Raw genomic sequence first — 17,500 nt, forward strand, 5'->3', positions numbered from 1 at the left:
ATTGGACTATAATATGGCCGGACCATCACCCAATTTGATATAATGGTCCAAAACGGTGATTTATTAATTTGCAGATTTCTGCGTTTTGAGTCCTTAATGCAATAGTTTCATTGCCTGGTTTCTTAACTGGTTGTCTAAGTGCCGTTAACCAAGGTAGTCTTCCTGGCCAACTACCATCACGGTTTTCAAGATTTAGCAATTGTTCCCGACGAATTTTAGCAAATGTAATTTTTTACAATATTCGCCAAACATCCCCCTTTGTGCAAGCATCTAATTACTCAAGAATTTGCAAGAATTTGTCCCCATTATGCAGGCGATGAGTCACAATAACGTGGCTGAAGTATGTTGACCAGACCACACACTAGAAGTTGAAGGGACGACGACGTTTCGGTCCGTCCTGGACCATTCTCAAGTCGATGAAAATGACTTGAAAATGATCCAGGACGGACCGAAACGTCGTCGTCCCTTCAACTTCTAGTGTGTGGTCTGGCCAACATCGTCCCCATTAGCTCCCCTGGTTCTTTAGGAACATCGGTCTGTGTTTTCCCATAATATAAACCATTATTAAAACAGTTTTACGAGAGGGAGGATTATTTCCTATTTGCAAAAAAAAAGGGAAATTAAGCAATTCGCAGCAACCAGTGTCCCCTATACTTGGGGCAGAGAACCTCAGGTCTTATGCACTACTCACTGTAACCTTCGTAAGCAAGGTATACAGTGAACTTCATCTGTAAGATTGTTTTTTGGCATATTTAATGGTATATAGTGTATAATACAATGTATACAGTCTATGATACAATGTATACAGCCTATGATACAATGTATACAGTCTATGATACAATGTATACAGCCTATAATACAATGTTTACATCCTATAATACAATGTATACAGCCTATAATACAATGTATACAGCCTGTGATAAAATGTATACAGTCTATAATGCAATTTATACAGCCTAGAATACAATGTATACAGCCTATGATACAATGTATACAGCCTATGATACAATGTATACAGCCTATAATACAATGTTTACATCCTATAATATAATGTATACAGCCTATAATACAATGTATACAGCCGATAATACAATAAATACAGTCTATGATATAATGTATACAGCCTATAATGCAATGTACACATCCTATAATACAATATATACAGCCTATAATACAATCTATACAGCCTATAATACAATATACACAGCCTATAATACAAATATAATATAGTTTTCGCATGACGTAATATTCCTCCCCCCCCACCCCCACCCCCCTTCCCTAGCCTCACCCCCCCCCACCCCCCTTCCCTAGCCTCACCCCCCACCCCCACCCCCACCCCCCTTCCCTAGCCTCACCCCCCCCCCTCCCCAAACACACATTTCACATCTTTGACTTCTACACTAACCACCGCCAACTACCATAGTCTAGCTCCAAATTAGAAAACAAACAAACACATGCAACCCCTCTCAAAAATATAATCACTTGAGAAGAATCTATCACATTATAAAAAACACATATAAAAATATATATTACCATATGTAAACAGACTTGCTATTTCAATGGCTCGTATCTGCATTTAAATGTTCTAAGTCAGAGTGCTTTAAGAAAATATATATTATGTTATATATATATATATATATATATATATATATATATATATATATATATATATATATATGTCGTACCTAATAGCCAGAACGCACTTCTCAGCCTACTATTCAAGGCCCGATTTGCCTAATAAGCCAAGTTTTCATGAATTAATGTTTTTTCGTCTACCTAACCTACCTAACCTAACCTAACCTAGCTTTTTTTGGCTACCTAACCTAACCTTACCTATAAATATAGGTTAGGTTAGGTTAGGTAGGGTTGGTTAGGTTCGGTCATATATCTACGTTAATTTTAACTCCAATAAAAAAAAATTGACCTCATACATAGAGAAAAGGGTTGCTTTATCATTTCATAAGAAAAAAATTATAGTAAATATATTAATTCAGGAAAACTTGGCTTATTAGGCAAATCGGGCCTTGAATAGTAGGCTGAGAAGTGAGTTCTGGCTACTAGGTACGACATATATATATATATATATATATATATATATATATATGTCGTACCTAGTAGCCAGAATGCACTTCTCGGCCTACTATGCAAGGCCCGATTTGCCCAATAGGCCAAGTTTTCCTGAATTATTATATTTTCTCTATTTTTTTTTCTTTTGAAATGATAAAGGTACCCATTTCATTATGTATGAGGTCAATTTTTTTTTTATTGGAGTTAAAAATAACGTAGATATATGATCGAACCTAACCAACCCTACCTAACCTAACCTAACCTATCTTTATAGGTTAGGTTAGGTTAGGTAGCCGAAAATGTTAAGTTAGGTTAGGTTAGGTAGGTTAGGTAGTCGAAAAACAATTAATTCATGAAAACTTGGCTTATTAGGCAAATCGGGCCTTGCATAGTAGGCATAGAAGTGCGTTCTGTCTACTAGGTACGACATATATATATATATATATATATATATATATATATATATATATATATATATATATATATATATATTATATATATAGGATGGTTTCTGAAAGACAATTTACTGAAGGAATGTCATGACAATCCCACTGTAACTATAGATAATGGAGGAGACAGGGCCTTTGGACCCGACAGTAACTATAGATAATTGAAGAGATAAGGCCTCTGGATAATCCTACTCAAGCTACGATTCGGTATTTAAATCCCTTTTGTCGGTAAATAACGATTCTCACCTTAATCAATAATGTCGAATCTTCTTGCCAATCATTTTGCATTCAGATCAGTTACACTTTCTGAGGAGTTTCAGGTCTACCAATAACAGTGCTGCCGAGACAAACTTCCCACTCAGAATTAGCCTTTCCAAACATACCCCCCCCCACCCCCGCCCACCTGAAGATTAATTAACAACAATTAACTATATTTAGATTAATTAACTAAAGTAACTATACTCTCTACAAAAATAAACTCTAAAGAACACTGAAATGGAATGAAATTAATTGCAGAAACTGACTCAGGTAAATATATATATATATATATATATATATATATATATATATATATATATATATATATATATATATATATATATATATATATATATATATACATATAAATATATATATAATTGTAATAAAACAGAATTAACTGTTGCTAGCTTAATAATAAAGGTAGCAGATAATTTAGATTGCTTTACGTGTGTGTGTGTGTAGAGGATATTTGTTAGTTAGTAACTGCTGGTAGTGAGTAAAGATGGCTTATATGGCAAATACTGCTATGTAGAGTGTGTGTGCAGAGGTGCCATGTATGGCACTACTGCAAGAGTAAAGATGTCTTAGATTGCAACCGTGTTAGTAGGCAGGTTAGGTGCTTTAGATGGTAATAATATTAGTAGAAAGTTGTAATAAAGAATTAGCTTTCGATGGTAATACTGTAAGTTAAGGTTAAATATCTAGCTTGTGGGAGTAAATATTAAAAGTAGATGCAGAATGCAAGCCACAATAACCTGGCTGAACATGAGGCACTGAACCCACACACACACACACACACACACACACACACACACACACACACACACACACACACACACACACACACACACACACACAAACACACACACCCACCCACACACACACACACACACACACACACACACACACACACACACACACACACACACTATAAAATCAAGGTCATGACGGCGTGACAGTCCAGGGGCCAGATTCACGAAGCAGTTACGCAAGCACTTACGAACCTGTCCATCTTTTCTCAATCTTTGGCGGCTTTGTTTACAATTATTAAACAGTTAATGAGCTCCGAAGCACCAGGAGGCTGTTTATAACCATAACAACAGTTGATTGGCAAGTTTTCATGCTTGTAAACTGTTTAATAAATGTAACCAAAGCCGTCAAAGATTGAGAAAAGATGTACACGTTCGTGAGTACTTGCGTAACTGCTTCGTGAATCTGGTCCCTGGTCTATTGCCAATTCGCTTCCTTTACGCATGGGTTGGGTGTCTTAAAACTAGATACTAAGAGTAGATATAGATATATTAATCTATAACTTAGATGACACCCCAGCCAGTACAGGATTAAACAAATTATATTAACATTTAACCCCTGTAGAAGTGCTGCCTTTGGCAACACTTTCTATAAGATATTGCTATCCGCAGTTGGTAACACTAAGCGATGCAATACTATATATTTATGATAAAAATAACATATTGAATTGCAATTTATGGAATTAAATTCAGTTTGATTACTGGAAGTATAAGACCATTTGTGATTTTAACTTAAATTTCAATTCAATTCAATTCAACAACGGAATTTAACTGAAAATCTTGCACTCCCGGATCCCCAATCACCAATCATTGCCAGCGATGTTGCAGGAAATGATAACGATAGATTTCGTAATGAACGCAATAGATCAAATAGACTGTTATCATTCAACTGTCAGCCCTTTATAAGTTGTTTATCCTGGGAAAAATTAAGACGGGAACTACACATTCTGGGAATAATAAGGATTACATCTGTTCATCCTGGGAATAATTAGGTTCTAATCTACTTAACGTCAACAGGTTTTCTCCTCCGACATCTTCTTCTCTCTTCCAAACCCAAGATAATGATGCTTTTCTTAACTTTTTCTTAAATAGTCAAGCGTCCTAACGTGTATTATCTGCCCTTTCATCGTCTGAGTGCTTCCATCTGTCTCTTCTGTCTCTTTCTTCATGGTGGTGGTCTCTCTGGCACTTCGCCTGGCACTCGTTCGCATCACGTTGATCTGCTTCAGCGTTCTAAACTCAGCAATATATGAGATCTCATCTCCCTTAATCTCAGCCCTTCAGACTGTTTTCTAACGATGCTATCCTTCCTTGTCGCTATCAGCTGTCCCACCTGAAAGCTATAACAACGCTTTTGCTATCCTTCCTATTGACAAGGGTCAATTAGGTGGTTGCTCTTGATCATGTTAGCAATCTCTGCCACTGAGGTTGTAACCGACGATTTGCTCTTTGACTCTTGGATATATGTGCCTCATGCTTCAGTCCCTCTGGGTCGCCTTAAATCAACTTTTATCTACTATGTACGACAGCTGTTCCGCTTGTCTTCATAACTGTGACCTCGTCAAAGGTTCCCGTGGCATTTGCCCTTCTCTTCCTTATTCCTAAGCTTTCCTAAAACTTACGAACTTATGTTCCTCTTCGCTCTATCATTTCTTCAAGAGGCTCTCTTGAAGCCTCTTGAAGAAATCCTCTTGCAAAAACTCTTACTACTTATCTAATTTCTTCTCCATTCTACCCTCGTCTCTCTCAGGACTTCGTCGAGAGATTGGGCATCAAGGATGCTGTAGGATGCTTAGTCAGCATCCTGATTATTCACTAATGTTCTCCTTACGATAAAAATACACACTTACGTATTTGAGTATTTTATGTAAAGATATACACCAAGTCTTTCGCACTCTCCTGAGTGCTTTATTAAGGTCTGAGTGTGTGGTTAAGACGAGACTTAAATTTCAACGGCTAATAGCAATACAGAAAATATACAAATACATAAGTGAGGGGTTTTTAATTCTATGTTATTATGTCTGTGAGAAACATTACCATTACTTAATGTCCTCCTTCTTGATATCATCAGACTCTTGGTGATTTTTAACTCTTCTTTCAATGGGAAATATTCTTCTCAACTTTTTGGTGTCATGGGATCCTCCGCTCCGTCTCCTATTGCGAATCTGTCTATATAATACTTTGAAACTGTTCTTCTTTCCACTATTGGCATTCGCTCCTCTATCTGGCTTCGCTATGGTGATGATATTTTTTGCACTTTGAACTATTCCTCACTACACACTAGAAAGTGAAGGGACGACGACGTTTCGGTCCGTCCTGGACCATTCTCAAGTCGATTGTAGGGAGAGCCTATTCCTTCCTTTTCTCAATACGTTGGCTCCTTCCATCAATTCCAGGGTTAAATTAGAATCTAATTCCCTCCTGCCTTTCCTAGATGTACATGTTCACACCTGTATCTATCTCCTCTTTATAACCTCGCTACTAAGAACCCAGAGGAATTCAAACGATGAAGCTTAAAACTCTATGTCAGCTTAATATCAAGCTTGGGGTTGCGAGACAAAGTGATATATGCCTATACAGCAAACAAATAAGGCTGATCCTATATATAATATAAGGAGGGTATACCACCTCTAGCTGGAAAAGAGGACCCATAGATTCGGAACAAAAGAACTGAAAATGCATATATATATATTTTTTTTTTGGAGGGCCCATCAATGCAAGTTCCATTTTCTATGGTCCTATCACCTTTTTTCTTAATATCTTACTTAAAATCCTATTTCACTTCTAATTCTTTGCAAGTATGTAATGCCTCAGTGATACTTATTTGACCGTATTTTATTACAAATGCTTCCTTTGTTTGCAGTGTGTATAATGGATGGAATAATTTACTAAGTATAATTGCAGTCTATTTACTTCCAAAGTAATACATATCCATTATTTGATATCGAATTCCTGAAATCCATTATTTATCTGTATTATTATAGTCAAGAATCCATTAAAATTTCAGCACATAAATAGGTATATAAACTCACAATTTTCCTTTAGTAACGACCCATTGAAAAAAATTATTATTCACATCACTAAATCTACAAAAAAAAATCTACATTAAATATTCATAAATCTTCAGAATTTCCTACGCGACCTCCTGAGAGAAGCTAAGAAAGACCAGGATGTCTCCGAGGACAAACTCATTGAGTACACAGACACCATGGTGAGTAAACTCTAACATCATGAGTAAGTGCATCATTTCATTTTAACCCAGAGAGTCATTGATTCTTCTCTGAATGAGTGAACATCCGTGAATACATGAGTATAGGCTAAAGTGAGAAATTCCCACTTCTATTTTGTTTTAATGGTATACTATAGTATTTCAATTAATTAAAGCTTGAATGCCCACGTAAAAAAAGGCTCTGGTCCTAAGGTGAATATTGTAAATTATGCAATAAATAAATGTTTGTTATGTAAGCGAGAGAGAAGGACTGTAAATAATTTAACGTTACTGCTTTGATAAGAACTACAACTAATTGTATATATAATCAATGCTGAAATGACGTATCTTATTGAGTACTTGAACTTTTGAATCTTCCTCAGAATAACTGTATTTTTCTTCACCTTATTTACATATTCCTGTAACATTTACAGTCACTTTTACATTATAACAATTATGTTTTCAGACATACTTACGTTTTCATCTAATTTGGATTTTCTATCTTTACACTTTGTATCACATTTACATATTCTATCCCCATTTACAGAATTTGTCCCATTTAAAATTTTCAAATCTATTAACATTTCTGACAAAATCTGTATCGACAATATATCGCCTCATTAACCTGATTTCACTAACAATACTTAACTTTACTAAAAAGTTCATTGACATCCGCAGCTTCAAGTCTTCGACCAAAACAAGGACGGCAAGCTTCAACTTTCTGAAATGGCCAAGTAAGTCCCGTTTCCCCGCGCAAGTCTGATTTCCAGGGTCAAGTAAGTCTGATTTTCCTGGCTAAGTATCTCATGTGATCATAAAGGACTTATTTAGAGATGAGTTGCAAATATGTGCAGAGATCTGCAAAGATTCCTGGCAATATATAATACATATATGTATATTATTCATACATAAATATATATATCTATATAAATATAGATATTGTTGGATTTATATATCGTTGTGAAAATTCATCTCTTGGCAAAAGTGTCATATGTAATAACAAAATTAAATCATTTGTATTATGCAAATGAATAATTGCTTCTTCATGCAGAGCATTTTTATCCATTTTTCTTAATATTATTTTTTCAATTCGTCTCCATAATATAAAAGAAAATAGCTGTTACAATACTCTTGTATTGTATAATCCTTCTCATAATATCCTCCCCCCTTTATCCTTCACAATATGTTACATTAGCTCTCTGCAATACCTATCTCCAACTTCTCTCATAGGTAGATATTGTACCTACCTGTGAGGTACAGGTCAGTACCCCACCACAATATTCAATATGGTATCCATGCTACCCAAATACTCTTCATAATAACCTCAATACCCTTCATAATAACCCCATAGAAAACGATACCCAACCATATTTAACAATATCCTCACAGAGTCATCACAATAACTTCATTTAACCCTGTAGTGTCCCCCCATAATTCCTTTCCTAATTTTCTATATAACGTTTTCTCTACAATATGAACACAATAGGTATTGATATGTTGAATTCCTTGCATAGCGCCCACAGTCAGTATACTTACATAGTTGATACATAGTGTGAGTTTACTGTTCTTCACAGCTCTTAACAGCACCTCCTCCCCCTCCCATAGTACTTAAGAGCGCCTCACCTTTCCCAGCTCTCACAGCCCTTCTTCTTACCTTGATTTGCAGTCTCTATCCCTAAGGGCCATTGCTCTTTGGTCTCGTGTCTCTTCAACCTCTTTTACTCCCTCTTCCCTTTACTCCTCTCCTCGTCCTCCTTCCCTTTCCTTTTCTCGTTTATTTGTCTTTCCTAATCTCCTATTCTTTCTGCTCCACTTTCTCTTACGTTTCGTTGTTTTCCCACCCACCTTTCCTTTTTGTCTACCCTTCCTTTTCTGGTTTTACGTTTTCCCTTTTTATTTACTCTTTCCTAGTCCTCCACTTCGTCCCCATTCCATTCTTCTTTCTTCGTTCTCCTTCTTCCTCCTATCCCCTCCCTTTCCTTCCCTCACTGTTGTCCTCCCCATCCCACCCCATGGGAAAGGGAATAGGGGAGAGGGAAGGGGAAGGATGCATGCACGTCTATTCTTCATAATCTATACATATCGATAGCAACCCGTTCTCTTGACTTGCCACTACGTCAAAAACCCGACCTTCTAACCTAACCCAGAGACGTATTCACCTAAGTCACCCATCTTACCTATTGAGTCCGATGCAGAGAAAACGTGAGATGTTATTTTTTATATAGTAGGTTGCCTTTGTACCGTTGGCTACCACTACGTCAAAAACCCGACCTTCTAACCTAACCCAGAGACGTATTCACCTAAGTCACCCATCTTACCTATTGAGTCCGATGCAGAGAAAACGTGAGATGTTATTTTTTATATAGTAGGTTGCCTTTGTACCGTTGGCTGCCACTACGTTCAAAAAGCGACCTACTAGTAGAGAGGACGGGTTGTTAATCATTAAGAGCCGTATTTTCTTGTTTTGTTTTTGCTAATTTATGTGTTTTTTCTAATTCCTTATCTTCTATTTCTTTATTTTCTTCTGTTGCTGTTCTTTCTTGGTTTCAATTCTTCTTTAACTTCTCGTTTTGGTTCTTTCTCATGTTATCTTTTATCGTGTTATCTTTCTTGCTTCATCTTTTGTGAAGTTCCCCATGTACCGTACAACAACCCATGCCCATGTACCGTACAACAACCCATGTACCGTACAACAACCCATGTACCGTACAACAACCCATGTACCGTACAACAACCCATGTACCGTACAACAACCCATGTACCGTACAACAACCCATGTACCGTACAACAACCCATGTACCGTACAACAACCCATGTACCGTACAACTCCTCCCCATGTACCGTACAACAACCCATGCCCATGTACCGTACAACAACCCATGTACCGTACAACAACCCATGTACCGTACAACAACCCATGTACCGTACAACAACCCATGTACCGTACAACAACCCATGTACCGTACAACTCCTCCCCATGTACCGTACAACAACCCATGCCCATGTACCGTACAACAACCCATGTACCGTACAACAACCCATGCCCATGTACCGTACAACAACCCATGTACCGTACAACAACCCATGCCCATGTACCGTACAACAACCCATACCCATGTACCATACAACAACCCATGCCCATGTACCGTACAACAACCCATACCCATGTACCGTACAACAACCCATGCCCATGTACCGTACAACTCATCCCCATGTACCGTACAACAACCCATGCCCATGTACCGTACAACAACCCATGCCCATGTACCGTACAACAACCCATACCCATGTACCGTACAACAACCCATGCCCATGTACCGTACAACAACCCATGCCCATGTACCGTACAACCCCCCGTCCCCATGTACCGTACAACCCATCCCCATATACCGTACAACCCATGCCCATGTACCGTACAACAACCCATGCCCATGTACCATACAACAACCCATGCCCATGTACCGTACAACAACCCATGTCCATGTACCGTACAACAACCCATGCCCATGTACCGTACAACAACCCATGCCCATGTACCGTACAACAACCCATGCCCATGTACCGTACAACAACCCATGCCCATGTACCGTACAACAACCCATGCCCATGTACCGTACAACAACCCATGTACCGTACAACTCATCCCCATGTACCGTACAACCCCCCGTCCCCATGTACCGTACAACCCATCCCCATGTACCGTACAACTCATCCCCATGTACCGTACAACCCATCCCCATGTACCGTACAACTCATCCCCATGTACCGTACAACCCATCCCCATGTACCGTACAACTCATCCCCATGTACCGTACAACCCATCCCCATGTACCGTACAACTCATCCCCATGTACCGTACAACCCCCCATGGCCACGTACCGTACAACCCCTCCCCACGTACCGTACAACCCCCCATCCCCATGTACCGTACAACCCCCCATGGCCACGTACCGTACAACCCCTCCCCACGTACCGTACAACCCCCCATCCCCATGTACCGTACAACCCCCCATCCCCATGTACCGTACAACCCCCCATCCCCATGTACCGTACAACCCCCCATCCCCATGTACCGTACAACCCCCCATCCCCATGTACCGTACAACCCCCCATCCCCATGTACCGTACAACCCCCCATCCCCATGTACCGTACAACCCCCCATCCCCATGTACCGTACAACCCCCCATCCCCATGTACCGTACAACCCCCCATCCCCATGTACCGTACAACCCCCCATCCCCATGTACCGTACAACCCCCCATACCCACGTACCGTACTAATGCCCGCCTTCCTTGCAGACTGTTGCCAGTAAAAGAGAACTTCCTGTGCCGGTCGGTATTCAAGGTGAGCCAGGTAATATGAAAACTTCTCTCTCGTTGGCAACACTCAAAAGATGTGTTGCCGCCTGGTGGTCCGTGGTAGTGTTGTCGTCTCCTTCTGTGTCGCATGGTCCAATGAGAATGTGTCACAACACCTAGACTGGGTTCTGATTGGCTGCGAGAGACCAATGGGAAGCTACAAACGAGCAAGAGTTTTTGATTGGATTTTAGAGAATGTGGAATGTTTCCCCAATCGTTTGTAGACTGGATTGTAATAGGGGGGAAAATGCAGAGGCATTGTTAGAATTACTAGTCAAATGGCATCATGGTTATAGATCTAGTGACTATGGCTAGATTAGGCTCTTATTTTGTGTAGATTTCTATATGAGGAAATCGATAGCAGTATATGAGGAAAGATAGCAGTATTCTCCAAGGAAAGAAATATTCTTCAAATAAGGGTATTTTGGGGGAGTTCTGAGTCATATTTGCGGCTTAGGCTATAATCTCGCTATAATACGAAACGGGCACTACACTGCAGACCAGTGTCCCTTGCACGATATGATGGAGCAACCCACAACAGTCTAGTTGAATATCTGGAGAGAAATGATTTGACGACATCAGCATGGGTTCACCGATATAGCAAGTCCTGCCTGAAACACTTGTTTAACAGTTCCCTGGCCGAGTGACGGAGATCAGACAAGATAGATGGGCCGGTTGTATATTTCAGGACTGCCAGAGAGCCTTCGACACAGTGCCCCACGAAACTGAGAAACAGGTAGGAGTGTCAGTGGTGGAAAAGACTTGAGAGTGACAGGATGTTACCCATCCTACAGGAGTCTATATATCAAAATAAATCCTGTTATTTATATATATATATATATATATATATATATATATATATATATATATATATATATATATATATATATATATAAATGACATATATATATAAACAGACTCCTTTCTCATAATATTTTGCATCATCAGCCAAGGCTTTGAGAATACTATGGATGAGCAAAAGAACTTCATCGATGACCTGGACAAAATTAAAGAACGGTCCTGCGAAAGGCTACTAAAGTTTAACTCATGCAAGTGCAAAGTAATGAAGCTTGAACCAATCCACAAGGGCCGTGACGAGGGTTCGAATCTACGTCCGAGAGAATCCCAGACGCTGCCTTAATCGACTGAGCTACGACATGGTTAAAAGAATTGCAACTGGAATTTCTACAGAATAAAGCAGTGTCTGGGATCCTCTCGGACGTAGGTTCGAATCCTCTTCACGGCCCTTGTGGATTGGTTCATGTGATGCATCACGCTATTGTGGTTTCTGTGTGTAATGAAGCATGTTGCACAGAACAGGTTGGGTGCAAGCGGAAACTTTTATGCAATCAGGAAAGGAGAATAACCCCCCCCCCCCCAAAAAAAAAAAGAAAAAAAAAAACTCAGGGGCTAATATTACACCAAACACGACCCCGGAAACCCCACTTTAAACGATTGTGCAAGGTTGACTAAAATAATAATGGCTTTTGGGAAACCGAGCAGTGAGGTGGTGAAGATAGACCACGAATATCAGACCAATCCTGGAATTTGCAGCACCAACGTGTAGTCCTTATCTCATTAACACAAGACAGAGCTAGAGAAATAAGAGAGACGGAGTGAGAAATTAAACTTCACTCCACAAGAAGAGAAACAGAGACACAATCACATACAATATTATCAGGGAAATATTAAGGGCACATAAGGCTATATTACCCCCATCATTCAACTTAATTAACCTCATTTACAACGTTGTGTTCACTGGGATATATAATTTATTTATAATTATTAATATATATATTTACAATTATCCAAAAACATTGATGGTAATTAAGTGCAAAATGAAATCAGAATAATATATCTATTTTGGCCTCAGGCTGAGCTTGGGGAGTAGGAGAACTGCTGAAACCCTCTCCAGGTATAGTCCAGGTATGCCCTCCAGGTATGCCCTCCAGGTATGCCCTCCAGGTATGCCCTCCAGGTATACCCCTCCAGGTATGCCCTCCAGGTATGCCTTCCAGGTATGCCCTCCAGGTATACCCCTCCAGGTATACCCTCCAGGTATGCCCTCCAGGTATACCCTCCAGGTATGCCCTCCAGGTATACCCCTCCAGGTATACCCTCCAGGTATGCCCTCCAGGTATGCCCTCCAGGTATACCCTCCAGGTATGCCCTCCAGGTATGCCCTCCAGGTATACCCTCCAGGTATGCCCTCCAGGTATGCTCTGTACCACAATGCACTATAAGTACCTTAACCAGAGATCCTACTGAATCCACTAGGGTCCTTGAGGCATTGAACTGCTACCAAATCAAATGCTTACACTTCACCCTCGTAGACAACATTAATAATAATTAAAACAGACAAATGGGCAGGAGTCATGAGAGGTCCTGAGTGAGAGATGAGTGAGGGATGAGTGAGAGATGAGTGAGGTGAAGTGAGGGAATGAGTGAGTGTGGTGGGCCGGAGTCTCAGTCCCCTGCCACACGGATCACATCGGCACAGGTGAGTTCTTGCAACATTGCAAGCCTCTATACACTGAAAAATACTGAAGCCATGTTAATATGGGATCGAACTCTGGCCCTGCACCAGGCACACGCACTATACCGAGTTCGATCCCAGTGCATGGCTTCAATATTTCCTCTTAAGCCCGTCCTCCTAAAATTCCCCAACGTCAAGAAACCGGCCAGTGTAAAGCGTCCTCTCCTAACCTGCCAGAGGACCCACAACAGAAAACGGGACAGTACGTCACTTTCGCCAGCCGCTTCCATCTTTCTAGTACGACGATTTCTGGCCGTCTGTAACGCATACGCTCGAAATGCGACGGTCGTTGTGGGAGGACAGGTTACAGAGATATTAGGTCTTGCAATTTCTAGCAAGAGAATGCATGCTTGTGTGCAAGATTTAGTGTCCTGTGACTGCTTAGGATAACAAGGTTGCTTTTATGTATGGTTTAAGGTTGTGTTCAACGTGTCCACCTGTGTCTGTGTTCAACGTGTCCACCTGTGTCTGTGTTCAACGTGTCGACCTGTGTCTGTGTTCAACGTGTCGACCTGTGTCTGTGTTCAACGTGTCCACCTGTGTCTGTGTTCAACGTGTCCACCTGTGCTTGTGTTCAACGTGTCAACCTGTGTCTGTGTTCAACGTGTCAACCTGTGCTTGTGTTCAACGCGGCTACCTGTGTCTGTGTTCAACGTGTCCACCTGTATTTGTGTTCAACGTGTCCACCTGTGTCTGTGTTCAACGTGTCCACCTGTGTCTGTGTTCAACGTGTCCACCTGTGTCTGTGTTCAACGTGTCGACCTGTGTCTGTGTTCAACGTGTCGACCTGTGTCTGTGTTCAACGTGTCGACCTGTGTCTGTGTTCAACGTGTCCACCTGTGTCTGTGTTCAACGTGTCCACCTGTGCTTGTGTTCAACGTGTCAACCTGTGTCTGTGTTCAACGTGTCAACCTGTGCTTGTGTTCAACGCGGCTACCTGTGTCTGTGTTCAACGTGTCCACCTGTGTCTGTGTTCAACGTGTCCACCTGTGTCTGTGTTCAACGTGTCGACCTGTGTCTGTGTTCAACGTGTCCACCTGTGTCTGTGTTCAACGTGTCGACCTGTGCTTGTGTTCAACGTGTCAACCTGTGTCTGTGTTCAACGTGTCTATCTGTGTCTGTGTTCAACGTGTCCACCTGTGTCTGTGTTCAACGTGTCGACCTGTGTCTGTGTTCAACGTGTCCACCTGTGTCTGTGTTCAACGTGTCGACCTGTGCTTGTGTTCAACGTGTCAACCTGTGTCTGTGTTCAACGTGTCTATCTGTGTCTGTGTTCAACGTGTCTATCTGTGTCTGTGTTCAACGTGTCGACCTGTGTCTGTGTTCAACGTGTCCACCTGTGTCTGTGTTCAACGTGTCGACCTGTGCTTGTGTTCAACGTGTCAACCTGTGTCTGTGTTCAACGTGTCAACCTGTGCTTGTGTTCAACGTGTCTATCTGTGTCTGTGTTCAACGTGTCGACCTGTGCTTGTGTTCAACGTGTCTATCTGTGTCTGTGTTCAACGTGTCAACCTGTGTCTGTGTTCAACGTGTCTATCTGTGTCTGTGTTCAACGTGTCGACCTGTGCTTGTGTTCAACGTGTCTATCTGTGTCTGTGTTCAACGTGTCTATCTGTGTCTGTGTTCAACGTGTCGACCTGTGCTTGTGTTCAACGTGTCAACCTGTGTCTGTGTTCAACGTGTCAACCTGTGCTTGTGTTCAACGTGTCCACCTGTATTTGTGTTCAACGTGTCAACCTGTGTCTGTGTTCAACGTGTCCACCTGTGTTTGTGTTCAACGTGTCGACCTGTGTTTGTGTTCAACGTGTCAACCTGTGTCTGTGTTCAACGTGTCCACCTGTGTTTGTGTTCAACGTGTCGACCTGTGTTTGTGTTCAACGTGTCAACCTGTGTGTGTTCAACGTGTCAACCTGTGTCTGTGTTCAACGCGGCTACCTGTGTCTGTGTTCAACGCGGCTACCTGTGTCTGTGTTCAACGCGGCTACCTGTGTCTGTGTTCAACGTGTCGACCTGTGCTTGTGTTCAACGTGTCGACCTGTGTTTGTGTTCAACGTGTCGACCTGTGCTTGTGTTCAACGTGTCGACCTGTGCTTGTGTTCAATGTGTCCACCTGTGTTTGTGTTCAACGTGTCAACCTGTGTCTGTGTTCAACGCGTCTACCTGTGTCTGTGTTCAACGCGTCTACCTGTGTCTGTGTTCAACGCATCTACCTGTGTCTGTGTTCAACGCATCTACCTGTGTCTGTGTTCAACGCGTTGACCTGTGCTGTGTTCAACGCACCGACCTGTGCTTGTGTTCAACATAGCGTTGAACTACTACTATAATTCCTAACTGAGATGTCCCTCTAGCATGACCTCAAATTGTTCTTCTAACCTGTCAAGTATTTCCCTCTAACCTGTCAAATTGTTCCTCTAACCTGTCAAGTAACTACTCCTCAACCCTGCAGTTCAAGACACAAACCTGACAGCATCTTAGCGTCCAACAGCCCCACTGACAAGCTGTCAATGCTGACGACAGCTTGACAGCTTGAGTACTATTCTATAGACTCGAGACTCAGAGAACGAACAAATCCACAAAGGGCCGTGACGAGGATTCGAACTTACGTCCGAGAGCATCCCAGTCATTAGGGTCGACATTAGGACGACCCGACCTGTTCTCTGAACTCAGAGAACAGAGGGCGGGGGGGGGGGGCGGGGGGGGGGCAAAGAATCCCTTCGATTTAATACATAAAGTTGATTAAACAATCAATCAATTGCTTTGCTTGAAGAATATTATTTAATTCATTGAGTTTCGCCTAGATGTGAATGCTGTTTTTTTTTAATTAATTTTAAAATTACTCTTTGATTATTTTTTTAAATTTAAAAATTTACATTTTTAAATTTTAAGCAATATCTCAAGCTTTTTTTTCGTTTTGTTTTTAATTTGCATGTTTATTGTTTGCTTTTAAAATGCAACTGGCAATTGGTCCTTGAGATTAATTTTATATTGCAAGTAAATGAGAATGATCAGCTTGTTAGAATAGGGTAGTTATAGGTGGCCTCTGACTCGCGTTATGCTGGAGTGCCTAGAACGATATGAAGCTGCTAGTGGCCCTGGTAGAATGGCACTGGTAGAGGCTGATGTTAGAATGGCACTGTTAGAATGGCACTGCTAGAATGGCACTGTTAGAATGGCACTGCTAGAATGGCACTGGTAGAATGGCACTGGTAGAATGGCACTGCTAGAATGGCGCTGGTAGAATGGCACTGGTAAAATGGCACTGCTAGAATGGCACTGTTAGAATGGCACTGCTAGAATGGCGCTGGTAGAATGGCACTGGTAGAATGGCACTGGTAGAATGGCGCTGGTAGAATGGCACTGGTAGAATGGCACTGGTAGAATGGCACTGCTAGAATGGCACTGGTATTGGCACTGGCGGAGAATGTGTCCATGTCCACCTTAGCGGATGCGATAGAGAACAAGACCAGTATTTATCAAGCACTTGCGATTCCACTTACGAGAGCTCTTAACTCCACCATGGCGGCTTACACTATATTGACTAAGCAGTTTACGAACCCCCGAAGCGTTACGAGGTCCTATTCAACGAGCATTTACGCAACAACGAAACCTGTGCATCTCTCTTCAAACATGTTAATAACAATAATAACCTCGAGTTGTGGAGTCTCCAAGCCCGTAAGCTGTTTAATAAGTGCAGGCAAACTGCCGTGACGGTTGAAAGATGTACAGGTTTCGTAATTTGGTTGTGTAAATGGTAGTTGGATGGATGTTGGTGGGTGAGAAGAACTTGGATGCGCTCTGGGGGGTCGCTTAA

General features: G+C 41.3%; 1 protein-coding gene across 7 annotated transcripts in view; it reads left to right on the plus strand.

Annotated features, from left to right (window-relative positions):
• The window catches only part of Cbp53E (Calbindin 53E), a 237,925-nt gene that overhangs the window by 206,248 nt on the left and 14,177 nt on the right, over positions 1–17,500 (plus strand). For 5 of the 7 annotated variants that reach the window (XM_069303549.1, XM_069303547.1, XM_069303551.1 and 2 more), the window contains 3 exons: positions 6,714–6,797; positions 7,473–7,528; positions 11,094–11,148. In XM_069303549.1, the coding sequence (XP_069159650.1) occupies positions 6,714–6,797; positions 7,473–7,528; positions 11,094–11,148 (195 nt within the window). The remainder of the gene's footprint in view (positions 1–6,713; positions 6,798–7,472; positions 7,529–11,093; positions 11,149–17,500) is intronic. The other 2 variants (XM_069303550.1, XM_069303553.1) reach the window with 1 other exon arrangement.

Source organism: Procambarus clarkii, chromosome 50 (assembly GCF_040958095.1).
Source record: "Procambarus clarkii isolate CNS0578487 chromosome 50, FALCON_Pclarkii_2.0, whole genome shotgun sequence".
Classification (NCBI taxonomy): Eukaryota; Metazoa; Arthropoda; class Malacostraca; order Decapoda; family Cambaridae; genus Procambarus; species Procambarus clarkii.